Source organism: Fistularia commersonii, chromosome 8 (assembly GCF_037954325.1).
Source record: "Fistularia commersonii isolate RoL2024-O1a breed Wild chromosome 8, RoL_Fcom_v1.0, whole genome shotgun sequence".
Classification (NCBI taxonomy): domain Eukaryota; kingdom Metazoa; phylum Chordata; class Actinopteri; order Syngnathiformes; family Fistulariidae; genus Fistularia; species Fistularia commersonii.
This window is the reverse complement of record NC_141291.1, coordinates 3503096-3519960: the sequence shown is the minus strand read 5'-3', so window position 1 is coordinate 3519960 and position 16865 is coordinate 3503096. Positions and strand designations below refer to the sequence as shown.

The window sequence follows — 16865 nt, the reverse complement described above, 5'->3', positions numbered from 1 at the left end:
GAAGCAAAATAAACAACCAAAGTTCAGGTTTGTTGTTTTGGAAGGAAACGTGCTGGTTGAACATGGAAACCCCATGTTCTCCTGCTCTGTCTTTTGAAAAAAAAAAAAAATCAGCAGGTTCCTCCAAGACCAAATTGTACACAGGTTTGAGTGAGAGGGTGAATGATTGACAGCTAGCTGGTGCGTCCAGATGAAGCCCCGCCCCTTCCTGTGGATTGGCTCCGCCCCTTGGGCTTTTGAACACCTCTAATCGCAAACAAACAGGCTTACAATCGAATTTGGAATCGAGACGCAAACAAGCCTCGTGCACACAAACAAACTCAAGGGATTTTTCCAGGTTTTAGCGTAGCGGCAGTCGTGCGCGGTTCTCTGCGTTCATCGTAGCTTCCTGCCGTTATAACGCTTGTTTTGTGCTTTTTTTTCAGCAAGCTAGCCCTCATTATGGCTCCCAAAAGTGCTAGCGGTGTTAAGAAGAAGTTAAGAATCACAGTCGATCTGAAGAAGGAAATAGCAGCTAAACGTGAGAGCGGCGTCGGTGTTACAGATCCCGCCAAGCACTGCCATACGGGGAAGTCAACCATGTGTGCAATGCTGAAGAACGAAAACTGGCTAAAGGCGGCTCATGTGGCTAAAGGGGGGACTACGTTAATGAAGCAAAGTTCAGGAAAAGTGATTATGAGTTCGGATGAATGATAAACAGTGATAGCGTTAGCGTTAGCGAGGGTATCATATGCGAGAAGTCTTTATTTTTGCTGATTTAGCGAAGGAAACGGCGAGTACAAGTGTTAGCAAGAAGAGAAAGAACAGCAGAAACACAGCAAAAATTAAGCTTATCTCTAATTCCTCTCTGTATTTTTGGCACAAATATACCCATAAAAAAGTTTCAAAACAACACAGCATGTGTTTGGCCCCGGGGGAACGGATCGGTGGGGTTTACGTTCATTTCAACGAGAAAAATCGATTCGTTTAACGAACAATCTGGTTCGCGAACGGAACGAGTGAAATTTATAGGTTCTACTGTATTTCCAGTGTCTCTCAGAGGGAAAAGTGTTTTTATTTCTCCTTCCATCTGGTCCTCCCACGTGTTCATCCCCTCCCTCCTCGGCCGCCGTTTCATTTTTTTCATTCTCGATGTGTCTCTGTCCTCCATCTTGGCGCCCGCTGTCACAGGAGGGCTTTTTTTTCCGAAGGCGTTGCGTAAACAGTAGCTAAAGGTCACGCTGTATTACTATGGTTACCGGGGATTTTGTGAATGAAAGTGTGTGTGCAGCTTTGTCCAGGCGTTGGGCTCAACAGGAGGTCTACAATTATTTGAAGGTTTTGGTCGCTTGGACTCTCTGTGAGAACGTCAAACCTCGATGGTGGAACAGAACAGGAGAACGCGGAAACTAAACAGGCTTGAGCCGATCGGTCCGTCAGCAAGTAAGTAGGCTAGTAGCAAGTAGGCTAATGCTACATTAGCTTGTGGCTAGGACTGGTTCGTAAATATTACCCAGTGAAGAGCCAACCAGTTGGAAACAACTCATTTGTTTCCCGAAAGACGTAGATGAACTGTGAACGTTTGAGAACGAGGATACGAAACCTTGGAGAACTTCAGAATCAGAATGAGAGAACTCTTATTTGTCCCAGAAGGGTAATTAAGATTAAGAATAAGAATAAGAATAAGGACAACTTTATTTATCCGGAAGGAAATTGTTGTGCCAGAGTTACAAGAAAAATATAACAATAATAAATAATAGTAGAAAATTGTATAAACAGTAAAAAAAAAGAGGGAGTATAAGAAATACAAATAAACTATAAAGTGTCTTAAGTAACAAGTGAAAGATAAGGAGTGCACAAGAGGATGAAAAAATATCGTACATTATGAAATAACAGCTACAATAACTGGTGGCCACATGGGGTAGCATCCCAACCTAGAAGGGATCCAACATCTATAAATGAATAAAAATGAGAGGGAAAGTAGATAATCTGTGGAGACTGATCCTACGTGATCCTTGGAGAACGTAGATCCATGAGGTGGACCTGCCCAGTCCAACTGCGGCTGAGCTTTCGAAACGCTTCCAGCTGCGTCATCTGGAAACGTAACGGCAGATGTCGCGGCTCCTTATTATTATTATTTTTTTCCTAGATATGTCATCCAGAGAGAGGTTAAGAAGTTCAACAGCGTGGCCTCACTTGCGAGAAGGTTCCTGGTGGAGCCTCCAGGTTTCTTCTACCTGGGGTACCTTCCAGCTTCTTTGACTTCCCCTCACAGTCCAAACACAGTCGGCAGGTTCATTTGAGACTCAAAATTGTCCGTAGGTGTGAATGGTTGGATGTCTGTGATTGACAGCTGACCCGTTAAGCTTAAGTCCCGCCCCTCGCCAGCAAGGATTGGCTGTTACCCCCTCCCAGTTGACCACTGGGTCGATGCAGCTGGTCATACTGCCCCCTTCTGGACACTTTGTGCCATTCATATCATTGTTTTTATTTATGACTGCTGTTATTAGTAGATGTTTTTAGATTATTTTCTTTATTTTTTTCTCTTTATTTAATAAGCACCATCTCATCCGTTTTTTTTTTTCCTTTATATTTTTCAGAAAACCTGCTGCCCAGAACCCTGGCACCGGCTGAGGGCGGCAACGGTTCCCCTGACCGGGCCAATGGCTCCCAGGCTCCGGCGGCGTCCAGGAATGGCGTCGCAGAACCCGCCTCCACACCGTCCACCTCCACCCCCGGCGCCAAGGAGCACGGCGGCCTGCCCCTCGTCGCCCCCATGATCCCACCGCCACTTATCAAGCCCCCCGCAGGTAGGGAGCAAGAATGACAGGAAGTCCTTATTTACCCGTGGAACGCAACATATATGTCAACATATACATATACAACATATACAACATATACATGTCTTAATTATGTGTAAGAGCAGGATGTACAAAGAGGGATTGAATGGTTTTATATGACGTGAGGGTGAATGCTTGTACCGTATTTCCCGGACTATTGAGCGCTCCTGAATATAAACCAGAGCAGCTAAAAATAACGATATAAATATATGTGTACATAAACAGGCTGCTCTTGTCTACAAACCGCAGGTGTCCATGTTGTAACATGAGATCTTTACACAGAAAGATGTTACACAGAAACATGTAATTAAATACATACCAGGAAAACCCACAAATACATAATGGAACTGCTTTTCAAGGATTCTAGACTTTTATTGTCAATATACAGAGGGCAACGAAATTTAGACATAGCGGCTCTCAGGTTCAGTGTAAACAAAAACAGATGAAAACAACCTTAAAAAGCAGGACACGGCACAACATTGAAACGATAGCAGCATCTCTGGGTTGGAGATACAAGGCAGAAGAAAATATAAGAACAAATAAAAAAATCAAAATAAAATAAATAAATAAACAAACAAACAAACAAATAAAAGTATATATATTTTTTAAAATAAATAACATATATATTTTTTAAATTTATTTATTTATATCATTTTATTTATTTACATATATACATGCATATATATTTATACATATATATTATCATTATTTATTTATATTTTTGTATATAAAATCTAAAAAAAAATGAAACGACTTGAGGAATAAAATGATAAATATGTAGAAAAAAGAGTACAAAGTAAAAAAAAAAAAAAGAAAATTATAAAAAAAGGGATCATTGCGCTGTACTGGATGTGAGGTTGAAGTGTTCAGGGTTGTGCTGAAAATAATGTTTTTCAATCTTTTTGTTTTTGCCTCGATTGTCCTAAACCGCCTTCTTGGTGGCAACAGTTGTGGGATGGATCTCTGAGGATGCTGTGGGCTCTCCTGAGTCATACATGTATATATGTTAAAGATTTTTTCCGAACAGTGCCTGTAACCCGGCTGATGCAAAAGATAAATAATAAATAACACAATCCATTTTCTATCCCCACTTAGTCCAGCCGATCGCTATCCTCGTCTTCCTCCTGCGCACTAAATCCATTAAAATCGTCTTCTTGGTGGTCGGAATTGAAAGGCCTCAGAATTTCACGGTAATTTCATCGGCCCGATGTGACGAGGCTAAATGTTTTGACGGCGTGAAGCTCGTCAGCCCCCCAAAAATCCATAAATTAGCCGCATCGTTGTCATAGCCGCAGTGTTTAAAGGGTGGCAAAGAAGTACCGTCCAGAAATGGCGGTATTTCATTGACGTATTCATGGTTTTTACGTTTATATAACGCGAAGGAGAGGTTGAATGCTTGGATGTCTGTATGAAACGTGGATGAGAGAGTGAATAGTCTCGTAATAAATAAGTGCAACAGAGCAACATTAGAAGACACGGATAATCCTAGAAGGTCTCAAGGAGCTACAACAATCACGCTAAAATAGCACATCCTAGATTTGAACGAATGAAATATTCTCATTAAATACTTTGCTCTTTGCACAAAATCACACAAAAATGATCAATGGAAATCGAATGTATGAACTCATGGAGGTCTGGATTTGGAGTCACACTCAAAATGAAAGTGTAAAAACACACAACGTCGATGTAATGTCCTTAAAACAAGTCCAAATGAATCAGTGTTGCTCCCAAAGTGGATACTTTGATTTCACACCAGTGTGACTGACTTGTGTTGTTTAAGTGTTCCCTTTAGTTTTTCGAGCAGTATACAGGATTGTCTCGGAAAATTAGAATATTGTGATAAAGTTCTTTATCTTCTGTAATGAAATTACAAAAACAAAAATGTCATACATTCTGGATTCATTACAAATCAACCGAAATACTGCAAGCCTTTTATTATTTGAATATGGCTGATTATGGCTTACATCTTAAGAAAACTCAAAAACCCTATCTCATAATATTAGAATATCATAAAAAAGTGATTGTTTTTTTTTTTAATTACATTACAGAAGATAAAGAACTTTATCACAATATTCTAATTTTCTGAGACAGTCCTGTATATTCCAATTGTTTTCTTTTTAACTTTGCAAACGTAAACGTTAGCATTTTTGCTAATCACTGCCGTGTTGACTCAAGCCGAGCTACCGTCTCTCTCTCACACACACACACACACACACACACACACACACACACACACACACACACATGTTAGAAACTGCTTCTGCAGCTGTTGTCCTCCTTCCTCCGCTGCACTGACAGTGTCAAACCTCCGGCCGCGCCGAGGAAACCTGCCGCCGCCGGAGGAGTCGCCGCTCGGCTAATGAGCGCGCTGCCTGCTGCACACCTTGTTTGTTTTCCCTCCACCTGCCCGAGTGTCAGCTCTCCGCCGTCAGCTCTCGGAGGAGCCGTCCGTGTTCCCGGGCCAGACGTGGCGCTTCATTATCCCCGGCGTCTGCTGCGGCGCAGGAGGTCGCTACGCCCCGGTGAGAGGGAGCGGGGCCGCCTTGGCATCGCCCAAGAGGAGTCCCCACCGGCCCTGCCTAGGTGGCGGCGGCGGCGGGGGGGGGAGGAACAGATGGTGCGGCCCCCGCTTAAAGCCCGGCACCAGCTCACTACACCAGCCAACACCGCCCTCCGCCCTCCACCCCCGCCGGCGTACGCTGAATTATTCATGCGCCCCGCAAAATCTGACAGAGGACCTTTGGAGGTGCAGGTATGGTGGAGGCTGGTGGCATTTAGAAGGGCGGCTGAATAATCGCTGAGATGGAGCCGGGGGCGGACGGTGCAGGGACGCCGAAAGGTGCACGGCTTGCGTTAGGGGGCAGCCAAGTTAGAGGATCTGCAGGAGGTCGCCGTGCGCGGTCTGGTCCAGCTGCAGACGTGTGTGTGTGTGTGTGTGTGTGTGTGTGTGTGTGTGAGAGAGAGAGACTAATGGCTATGTGTTTGTTTTCATCACCTTCACACCAGCGCAGCTGAAAGTGCTAACAGTAGGACGGTGGCGGCGGCGGGTGGGGGAGGGGGTGTCATAGGAGTAAAGATGGAGGTTGAATGGAAGGTGTGTGTGTGTGTGTGTGTGTGTGTGTGTGTGTGTGTGTGTGTGAGGGCCTACCAAAAAATAAAGCACCCAACAACACTTCCAGCCTCAGCAGTGATTTTTTTTCCTCTCATCAGCCAGTTTGTGAGATCTCCTACCAACACACACACACACACACACACACACACACACACGATGTAACATTTGCCTCTCTGAGTGACCATGTGATGGTTCAGTGGTCAGGACTGTCACCTGGAAGCTAGATGGTTCCCAGAGATCCATCTCTCCATGTTCTCCTCCATGCGTTCCAGCCATGTTCTCCTGGCTCGGTTCTCTTCAGGTTCTCCTCCGTGATTTCTTTCCACGTTCTCCTTGGTTCTCCTCCATATTCCCCTCATGTTCTCCTGGCTTGGTCCTCTGTCTTCCTCCCACGGTCCTAAACAGCCAGCAGGTTCCTTGGAGACTCCAAACCGTCTTCAGGTGTGAGTGACACGACGCGATCGACGGTCGACCTTGTGATTGACATCCGCCGCGTCTGGTTTAAGCCCCGCCCCTTTACCGGCCCTGCTGCGCTCAGCCGGGACGGAGCTTCACTCCAGATCTTTCCCTGTCTCCTGTCCAGATGAAGACGCCGGCAGCATGCAGATCATGTGCGCCTGGTGCCAGAAGGTGGGCGTCAAGCGCTACTCGCTGACCATGGGGAGCGAGCTGAAGAGCTTCTGCAGCGAGAAGTGCTTCGCCGCCTGCCGCAGGGCCTACTTCAAGAGGAACAAGGTAAAGATGACTCCCAGCTGGTCGCCAGCAGGATTTTGGGAACCTTCCCTGCCCTGGAGGAAATGTTTTTTTCTTAGATGTCCTGCTGGCGGTCTATGTGATGAATGACGTAAAGGTTGCGCCGGTTTCCATTCTTCAAGAAGAAAATGAGCCCTGGCTTCTGGAACTGTGCTAGCATCCTCTATCAAAAGCTAGCTTATCATTAATACCGACAGCTGCAAGTGCAATAACAGGGTACAATATTAGCAACTAGCTGTCAGTTGGCAGTGTTAGCATCGGTGCCTGTTCATGGGCACAATGTAGTAGAGGCAGCAAAGATAAGATGCTAGCTGAGCATGCTAGCTGAGCATGCTAGCTGAGCATTCTCTGACTCCTACTAGGCTCTCACTTCCCATCGAGCTAGCAATTCCAGCCTTAAGGGTCTCTTTGGCTCATCGCACCTTTTATTTTAATTTTTTTTTTTTTATCAGACGTGGTTCTGTTCACCCGTCGGGACCCTCTTCATCCTCCGAGTTCCTCTTACAAAGACGTTCACACCGACAAATCATATTATTTTTATGTTTCACCCGGGCAAAGGTTCCTCTTTATGGCAGCTAGCGCCGTTTTGATTAAACCTAGCGTCCCGGCAGGATCCCTGTGTCATCCTCCGATTTTTTTGGGGAGGTCAAAACCTACCGTTTCACTCGAACCCAGGATGTAGGAGACCAGACCCCGTCCCCCCTAGCATCCCCCTAGCAACCCCCTAGCAACCGGTCAGCTTGTCCTTTTTTCTAGAGAACATCCATAGATCAGGTGGACGTGATGCACAAAACGGCAGCTGTCGATCTTAATATTCTGTCCTGGTTTGACCCCCCTCCTCCTCCTCCTCCTCCTCCTCCTCCTCCCCCCATCCCGACCCCCCCGGTGACTGTCGGACCCGTCTCCTTGAAGCTGGGATGTGTGAGGAGTTTTGCCGTGAGTATGACGTTGTTTTTCCTCTCCTGCTTGTCTGTCCTGAAAACAGTTTGTCCACCCAGACACCGTCACCTTCTGAGCACCAGAACCCGTCCGGGGTGGGGGTGGGTGGGAGGAGTGGGGGGTCGTGGGGGGCACGGGTGGGAGTGGGAGTGGGGTTTGTAAAAAACATCCATCTCCAATTGAAATACCTTCCTCTCTCTCTGTATCTGCCTTTTGTATGTTGCTCTGGCGCTGCAGCTCCTTAGCGTTTTTCACTGTTAGCGTTAGCATGTTGTCGTGGCACCAGTCCTGGATGTGTGTGTGTGTGTGTGTGTGGGTTGTATGACATGGTGAAATCTGCGTGGGCTGACAGCCTCAGGAGCTAACCCGACGTCACCTCAGATCCAAAGCGAGCTTTTTGAAGCAGGTTCTTCCTCCGGAGGATGCCGTTTGCGGCGCGTTTGACGGGCGGCGCTTGACAAGGCGGCCTCGTCGCCGCAGATCAATCAGCGTCGCCGCGAACGTGACATCACTGCCAAGCAGGGGTAGGGAGAGGCCCTACCTGTTATTAAATTCAAATAAAACTTTACTTCTACGTGCCCTGTCGCCGTAACTGTCCCCCGTCCGGAGCGGCGGAGACGTCTCCCGAGCTTCGCCGTCGATCGCCATCCGTCAGGGAGCCTATATGTCCTAATTAAAAGGAACGGCCGCGTAGCCGTCCTGCACATTCACTTCGAATAAGAAATCACTTTTAAGCTTCATTACCTCTTGATTATGCCGTGACCCCCGGCTGACCATCCCGGGCGCGGCGGGGGCCGGGCGGGGGGGCCGAGCGCGCCCCGGCGCTTTATGGATTTGAAGGTGCCGAGAGGCGTGGCGGGGGAGACAGAAAAATTGCGAAGATGAAGCGGCGGCGCCGGCGCTCCCCCCAATTAATCCGCCTCTGACGTTTGACAGGAATGCAAAAGAGGCTGCAGGGGAAGAAGCTCACAGAAGGACCGGAGATCCTGGAGACTGAGGGCTCAGGGTCAACCGTCCAGAGCGACGGGGAAGGAAAGGGGGAGAAGATGCAGAGCAGGAGAAGACGAGGAGGACACCGCTGGTAGATGAAGTCGGATGGTGAAGATCTGGGTAGAAGGATGCTAAGGTTTGGAGATGCCAGGCAGCAGGTCTGGAGGAACACCAGCGAGGAGCTTTATGGATGCACAGGAGAAGGTGATTGGCTGTGGGAACAGTCAGATGCTTGAGTCGCCTGCTTAGTTCTTGCCATCTTCTCCTACACGCTTTGGCTCCTCTGTAGCTGAACTTCAGCAGAAGGTGGTCAAGGTGATTCCCACGTTTCTGCTCACGTGCGCCCGCCCCGCGTTGTCAACCGCAACAGCTCCACCCGCAGGCCTCCTGTCCAGGTTCCTGTGTGATGGTGTAAGGTGTGTGTGTGTGTGTGTGTGTGGGCATAATGTTGTTGAAATATCTCCAGCCGCCCCCTCCCCGGGTAACCGCGGCTGCTCGCATCCCCGTGTTCCTCTGCGGCGCGTCAGCCGGCAGATGATTGATAGTTTAACGCCGGCTAATCGCCGGAGCTCGTGTTTACTGTTTGCCTCCAGCCGCGGGATTAGTCCTCCTGGAGGCCGCCGCTTCCCCGCCGCTCGCACCGCTAATTATTCTGTCCGTCAGCTCACTCTGCGCGCTAAACCCCCCCTTCGTCCTCCTTTTTTTTTTTTTTTTCAAAAAAAAAAACATCAATATCGATTCATAGCCTAGCTGTTTCCCCTCAACGGCTGCCCTGCCGGGGATTGGCTACCTGCCCCGTGGCGTGCACAGGGGCATGCACGAGGGTGTGCACGTTGGCGTGCGCTATTGAGGGCGGTCTACGCACTCGAGACCTGGGGCGTATCTGCTGCCATCTTAGATTTCCAACGCAGAGTTGATTCTGCGGTGTTAAACATGCTAACTGCTATGCTAACATTATCCCCTCAGGGGAGCTAATTGCTGCAGTTTGACCTCCGGGCAGCAAGGGGGCGCTGTGGTGCCGGATCTGCCCGGGGTTGCCGGGCCGCCTCGTGAAGGAAAGACCTGAAGGTGGACGTTTGTGTGCGGCGGGATGAGCTAACGGCTAACGCGCTTCAATCCAGCGACGTTCTCCGCGTTCCACTTGTGAATGAGACGGTGAATGGATGTCTGTGATTGGCAGCTGGGCTGTTCAGGTTAAGCTCCGCCCCTTTGCCGCCTTTGGCCAATGGGCTTCCACGAGCAGCCCGTGAGACGTCACACGTTGCCGTGGAGATTGACCCGGAGTTCAGCTGGGAGGAGAAATAAATAGAAACACGGGCAACCAGGTTTTATCTCCAGGTAGAGAGAGGAGGAGCACGCTGTGACACACACACTCACACACACACACACACACACACACACACACACACACACACACACACACACAACCCTGGAGACTCCAGACCTCCATCATGTCTTTCCCCTGGAGCGTCCTCCAGGCGTGAGGGGGCAGAGTGCCGCTTCATGTCATCCAAAAATGTCACATCAGTACACACACACACACACACACACACACACACACACACACACACACACACATCACAGTTGCCGCCCTGCACCCCAACGCTCTGCAATTTGCTTTGCCTCTCGCTCGGCATGCACGCCAAATGAATATGAGAGCAGTGTGTGTGTGTGTGTGTGTGTGTGTGTGTGTGTGTGTGTGTGTGTGTGTGTGTGTGTGTGTGTGCTCGCCAGTGGCCGGCAGCCTGTCGGCCTTGAGGCCTCGCCTGACACGCCTCCAGGGCTCGGCCAGGAAGGTGATTATCTTGTAGCTGCCAGCGATTCGGGAGACAAAGGCGAGTGAGGCTAACAAGATGCCGGGAATGTAGGAGTGAAGAACCACGTTCCTCAACGTTCCTCAACGTTCCTCAACGTTCCTCAACGTTCCTCAATGTTCCCCTGCTGGGTTCCACCTGTGCTGAGAGAACAGCCTCACACTCACCTGAGGGGAGATGTGAGAACAGGAGAACGTGGAAGGGGGAGAGTCTGGAGCGTGTTAGAACTTAATCAGGAGTTGTTCTCCAAAGAGATGTTCTCCACAGAGACCTTCTCCCCCGAGACGTTCTCCACACGGAGACGTTCTCCCCAAAGATGTTCTCCACAGAGTTGTTCTCCATGAAGATGTTCTCCACAGAGACGTTCTCCATTGAGATGTTCTCCACAGAGGTGTTCTCTACGGAGATGTTCTCATAGATTTTCTCCAAAAAGAAGTTCTCCACAGAGATGTTCTTCACAAAGACATTCTTCGCAGAGACGTTCTCCATGAAGATGTTCTTCACATAGATTTTCTCCATACAGAAGTTCTCCGCAAAGACGTTCTCCACAGAGATATTCTCCACAAAGACATTCTTCGCAGAGATGTTCGCCACAAAGATGTTCCTCACAGAGACGTTCTCATTAGAGACGTTCTCCGGATAGCTTTTCTCCCAAAGATGTTCTCCACAGAGATGTTCTCCACAGAGACATTCTCCAGCGACAAGCTCTCCATACAGATGTTTGGTGCAGAGAAGAACCCCCCAGGAGAACATCATTCATTTGGAGCAAATTGTTCTCGCAGTTAGCCAGCTGTCAGATCGGAGGTGGTTCTCCAAGCTCTCCAGGTTCTCCAAGCTCTCCAGGTTCTCCAGAAACAACAGTCCGGAAAGACACGGTTCCTAGATCTGAGAGCAGAACCAAACCGGGCCAGACCAGAAGAACCTATAGGAGAACCCGTCGCCGCTTAGGGTTATTTTCGCTCTCCAGGAGAAGCGTCATGTTTTCTGGGAGCACCGTGTGTGTGTGTGTGTGTGTGTGTGTGTGTGCGCGAGCGCGTATGTGTGTGTGTGTGTGTGTCTCCTTGGCAGGTGTCGTGAACACACACCTGGACTTGTATCTGAGCCCAGATGGTGGCAGCTGGTGTGACGTCCCACAGGACACAGCTTCCATCCATCCATCCATCCATCCATCTATCTATCTATCTATCTATCTATCTATCTATCTATCTATCTATCTATCTATCTATCTATCTATCTATCTATCTATCTATCTATCTATCTATCTATCCTTCCCCCACTCTTCTCTTCGTCCCCACCAAACATCTCTCCATCCCTCCATGAATCATCTCTCATCCCTCCATCCTTCCCTCCCTCCTTCACAGTGCCAGCACCTCATTAGTACAATATGCAAATGACCTGGCTGAGGGCCAGAGGGTCGCAGCGCAAACTGGAGACGGAATAATAACACAACGCTGCATCCTGTTTGTGTGTGTGTGTGTGTGTGTGTGTGTGTGTGTGTGTGTGTAGGAACCATAGCCTTTGTTTTCTCTGTCCTTCTGCGAAAGTTCTGCAAGAACCTGGCGATCTCTCTATCTACCTGTCTCATAATCTCATCCTAGCGGGCGGATTATTTAGCTACGTTAGCCTGGAAGCTAACGGCCGTGCGGGAATGGGATTAACCGTTATATTCTCTCTCTTTTCGGTGAACGAGCATGAAACGTCCGCAGCACCTCGAACCCCTCACGGCCTCCTCCGTGCACGCTCACCACCTCCTCGCCATCCCAACGTTTCTCCACTTCCTCCTCCTCCTTCTTCTTCTTCTTCTTCTTCTTCTTCTTCGTCACCGCAGAAGGCGGCGTCTGATTGGCCGGTTCCAAAGGAGGCGGGGTTTTCTCTTCCCCCCCCCTGCGTCAAACCGCCGCTGATCCTCCCGGCGACGATTCATTACATTTATCGATCCTGGAGATCTGCGTTTAGCGCAATCAGCGCCGCTAACGCCGACATTAATTAACGCTTAATTAACAATTCTCACCGAGAGCCGTCGCCTGCGGGCTGTCTCCGGGTTTCCATGGAAACCGTTCTGCGATTCGGGTCATTGGCAAGTGTTATTATTGTGAGCGCGAGTGTTAAACCGGAAAGAAGGAGAGGGTTCCGAGGAGAAGCCGGGAAAGGAGGGGGTTCATCTCGCTTCGTGAAATACGGCGCCGCTGAGAATCACCTGGCGATGCAGGAACGGCTTCTGCCGAGCCAAGACGTCCAGAGATCCAACACCCGGCTGGAGCCCAAATCCTAGCCGCCGCTAGCCTCCTTTATTAACTTTAAACATCTTTATAAAAACACACAATCGCAGACGCCACTCATGGTTTATTACACAGTTATTACACCCACTTTATTTACCGGTGTGTTTCATTTTCCATCCGAATCCGCTCCGGCTCCCCGCGCGACCTCCGCGGCTCGGCACGCCGTCGCTTTCGGAAACCCGTCGCCCGTGTTTTCTCAGGAAACGCTTTGACTGCGGCGTCTGACGCCCCAACTTGATCCTTTCACCCGGAGGGAGCGGCCCCTTCCTCTAATTACACGCCGGAGCCGGCGATCCCGTGATCCCGCGGTCGGAGGTCAGAGACGGCGGCGCTCGTTTCAGGAGCGGCGGGATAATCGCCGTAACGCAAATGGCCGTGAGCTCTTCTTTGACCGCGTTGGAAACAAACGACCATAATTAAATCCAAACTGCAAACATCTGTGTGCAGGAGTGCGGCGGCGGCGGCGGCGGCGGCGGGGAAAGGAAGCACAACTCCATTAGCGTAATGCGCAGTGAAATTTCACTCGGAGTGCAGAAAGTCGTTAAGTGCCCTCCATCTGTCTTCGCCGGCCGAGGAGAATTTCAGCACATTTATAATTTAAAACATGGCGGATCGCCGCCACCGCCGCCGTCGGAACCGAGGCGGGCGAGTCACGGCTCATTGAGCCGGGCGGCGAGGGCCGGACGACCGACTGACACCAGCTTCATCTCAACTTTTATCCAGTTTGATCCCGAACCCCAACCCCTCCGGACCTCTTCAAGCGATGCTGAACTTTTGACCTTTACCCCCTCCTCCTCCAACCGCCCCATGCGGCGCCGCTAAATCCGCCGGACTTAAGCAGAAGTAGCCATGATCCTCTTTCCGGCGCGTCCCGGCCTGATTAGCATGCATCGGGGGGCTCCAGGGTCTGAGTGACGGATGGCTGTCGTTTCGGGGTCTGACAACTGATTAATGCCTTAATTATCTGCGGCGAGGACCTGCCACTCCTCCGCCCGCCGCCTCCACCCTCCGCGAAGGGAGCCGTGTGCGGCCCGACCGGCGCCGCCACCGCCGCCGCCGCCGCCGTCGTGTTCGGGGGGCTCGCCCGCCGCGCCCGGGTCACATTCATTAACGTCCCTGAGAAAAATGCGCGGCTTTTGTTCCGGGGAGGTGTTGAGAAGTGATAGAGCAGCGGGCAGAGGAGGGCGGAGGTGTGTGTGTGTGTGTGTGTGTGTGTGTGTGACTGACGACTCCTCCATCAAGGCTCCTCCGCTTGTGTTCGTGTCTGGAAGTTGAGCGGAAATGAGGAAGAATTAGATTTTACACAAACGACGAAGGTAGACGCTTGTTTGTGATGAAGAAGGAAAAGGTCAGCGAGACCTCCTTCTCCTACTCCTTCTCCTCCTCTTCCTCTTCCTCTTCCTCTTCCTCTTCCTCTTCCTCCTCCTCTTCCTCTTCCTCTTCCTCTTCCTCCTCTGTCTCACTTGAATCCAAGTCAGAACCAGAACCAGGCGCGTCTTTATTGCTGCCGGAAGCCGAGCATTGGCTTCCCAGTCCTAGGGCGCACACACACTCTCACACACACATGACTTGAACACACACACACACACACGAGCGCACGTTCGTCCCCGTCCCCAAAGTTAAGCGTTTGCCAGATTAACCGCGAAAGCACGACTTACCTTGACGTGAGATGTGCGGAGCTCCAGATGGGATGGAGAACGTTCCTCCACCCGTTGTAGGATTCAATCAAAAATAGGATGTTGATGCCCTTCATCCTCTGTCTGTGTATGTGTGTGTGTGTGTGTGCGTGTGTGTGTGTGTGTGTGTGTGTCGTGCAGGTGTGCGACTGGTGCAAGCACATACGCCACACCAAGGAGTACCTGGACTTTGGCGCCGGCGAGCGCAGGCTGCAGTTCTGCAGCGCCAAGTGTCTGAACCAGTACAAGATGGACATCTTCTACAAGGAGACCCAGGCGGCGCTGCCGGGGATCCCGTGCACGGCGGGGCACGGGGGGAGCGGCGAGGGGAAGGGGGAATGCAGCGGCGGTATCCAGCTCCTCACCCCGGAATCCTGGGGCGCGCCCTTGACGGACCTCCGGCGCAAGGCGCCCTCGCCGGCGGGGCCCCCCAGCGCCTCGGCCCTGGCGCCCTGCACCTCCTCCGCCACCTCGCCCTGCGACGCCGTCTGCTCGCCGTCCTCCGCGTCCTCGGCCAAGATCCCCACGCCGAGACCCCACGAGAGCCCCACGCTGCCCCCGCCGCCGATCCCCGCTTTGCACCCGGCCGTCGGGGTCCCCCCCGGGAGCCCCCCGATGGTGATGACGCCGCGGGGGCCCATGCCGCTGCCGCTGTTCATGGAGCACCAGATGATGCAGCAGATCCGCCCGCCGTTTCTCCGTCCCTCCAACCACCCGGGCGGACCCAACAGCCCCCTTTCAAACCCCATCATCCCCGGTATCGGGCCCCCGCCGCCCCCCAGGACCCTGGGCCCCCCCTCCAGTCCCATGCACAGACCCTTGATGTCGCCGCACGTCCACCCATCGTCCAATCCCGCCCACGGTATGATGCCCGCCCATCCCGGCCTCCCCCTGCCGGGGCTCCCGCCGTTCCCCCCGGTCAACATGATGCCCAACGGTCCCCTCCCCCTCCCCCCGATGATGAACTTCGGCCTGCCGTCCTTGGCCCCGCTGGTCCCGCCCCCGACCCTCCTGGTCCCCTACCCAGTCATCGTGCCGCTCCCTGTCCCGATCCCCATCCCCATCCCCATCCCCTTCAGCCCCAAAACCCCCAGAGACCAGGCGGAGAACAGCGGTTCCGCTCGCGGCGCCCCCGAGTCCTCGGAGGACCCGGGGTCGGGGCCCCGCACCTCGAGTCCCTCGGGGGGGGACGGAGGGGAGCGGAGGGCCGGGCCGGCCGGAGGGGAGCGTTTATCTCCGGGTTGCTCGGAGAGGAGCAAACCGGCCCTGGTGGACTTGACGGTCAAGGCGGAGGAGCCTTGCGAAACCCCGTGCGCCGGGTGCGGCGGCGGCGGCGGCGGCGCCGGTCAGATGGACGGGGTGATCGACCTCACGGTGGGCCAGCGGTCCTGCCAGCAGCATGTCATCCACCGGGTGGTGAAGGTGGAACCGGACGCCGAATCCAGGACGCCGCTGGACGTCGTCGGTAAGGTCGGTCGCGACGCCGGAGAACACCACCCGGCCGGCAAGGGCGCTTCCGCGCACCGCTCCTGGGAAACATCGGCGCCGCCTCCCGCCGACGGAAAAGCCGATATCTCCAGGCATCCGGTTCAGAACCCGGCGCGGACCCAGCCCCGGCCCGCCTCCGAACCCCCCGCCCCCTGCAACGTCATCGTCAACGGCACCGGGTGGCACCCGCTGCACCTCCCTACCTTCGAATCGCGCCCCGACAGGAGAGGGGACGGCGCCGCCGAAGGCGCCGACGAGCCGCCGGCTAACGGGGAGCTGGAGCGGGACTCGCTGAAGGAGAACAATTGCTCCATGGGGGAGCGGGACTCCGGGAGGCGGGGTTCCACGCAAGACCCGGCGGCGGGCGCGGCGGAGGGGAAGCCCGACCCCGACTCCAACCTGGAGGAGGGCGAACACGCCTACGCCCTGCCGCTGCTCTCCTCCGGAGGCTGCGTGGTCATCCAGCCCGTGCCAAAGCCCGGCGCCGACAAGACGGCCATCCTGTCCTGCTCCATCAGCGCCCCCTTGTCGGCCGCCGGCAGCCCCGAACTGGAGCCGCCGCTGAAGAGGAGGTGCCTGCGAATCCGCAATCAGAACAAGTGAGGTGAGTTCCCGCCGAGGCAGATGTTCTGCGGTTTCTCCGGCGGAGTTTCAAGTTCCTTAAAAACCAGGGCGCCGGTACGGAGTTTGTACGGTTTTGACACTAGAGGGCGGCGTGCACTTACGCCGACGACACTGTTTTTTGTCAATAAAAGTCACGTTTCGCACTTTTTTCATACCTCGATTAAAGTTCCTAGGATGAGAATGGAGGTCGGGAAGGAGAACGCAGCTGCTCGCTGTTTGCACGCTCTCATTTGACAGGAGAAGCACTTTATTGTGATGATTTCATTCTCCGACATAGAGATGACCTTCAATTCCGAGGTGTCACGCCGACAGGATATTTGCCCCCCCCCTCCTTCTTTTCAAATTTAAAATAGATTTATGCTTGAATTAAT

General features: G+C 52.4%; 1 protein-coding gene across 4 annotated transcripts in view; it reads left to right on the top strand.

The window, feature by feature from the left end:
• sobpa (sine oculis binding protein homolog (Drosophila) a) overlaps positions 1-16865 on the top strand; it is a 30070-nt gene that overhangs the window by 10362 nt on the left and 2843 nt on the right. For 2 of the 4 annotated variants that reach the window (XR_015106471.1, XM_086150494.1), the window contains exons 3-6: positions 2580-2789; positions 6515-6666; positions 7597-7620; positions 14524-16469. Coding sequence is in view for 3 of the 4 variants with exons in the window: in XM_086150494.1 (XP_086006620.1) it covers positions 2580-2789; positions 6515-6666; positions 7597-7620; positions 14524-16469 (2332 nt within the window). In the remaining variant the exon portion in view is untranslated. Of the gene's footprint in view, positions 1-2579; positions 2790-6514; positions 6667-7596; positions 7621-14523; positions 16475-16865 lie in introns of all 4 variants that reach the window. The other 2 variants (XM_086150497.1, XM_086150495.1) reach the window with 2 other exon arrangements.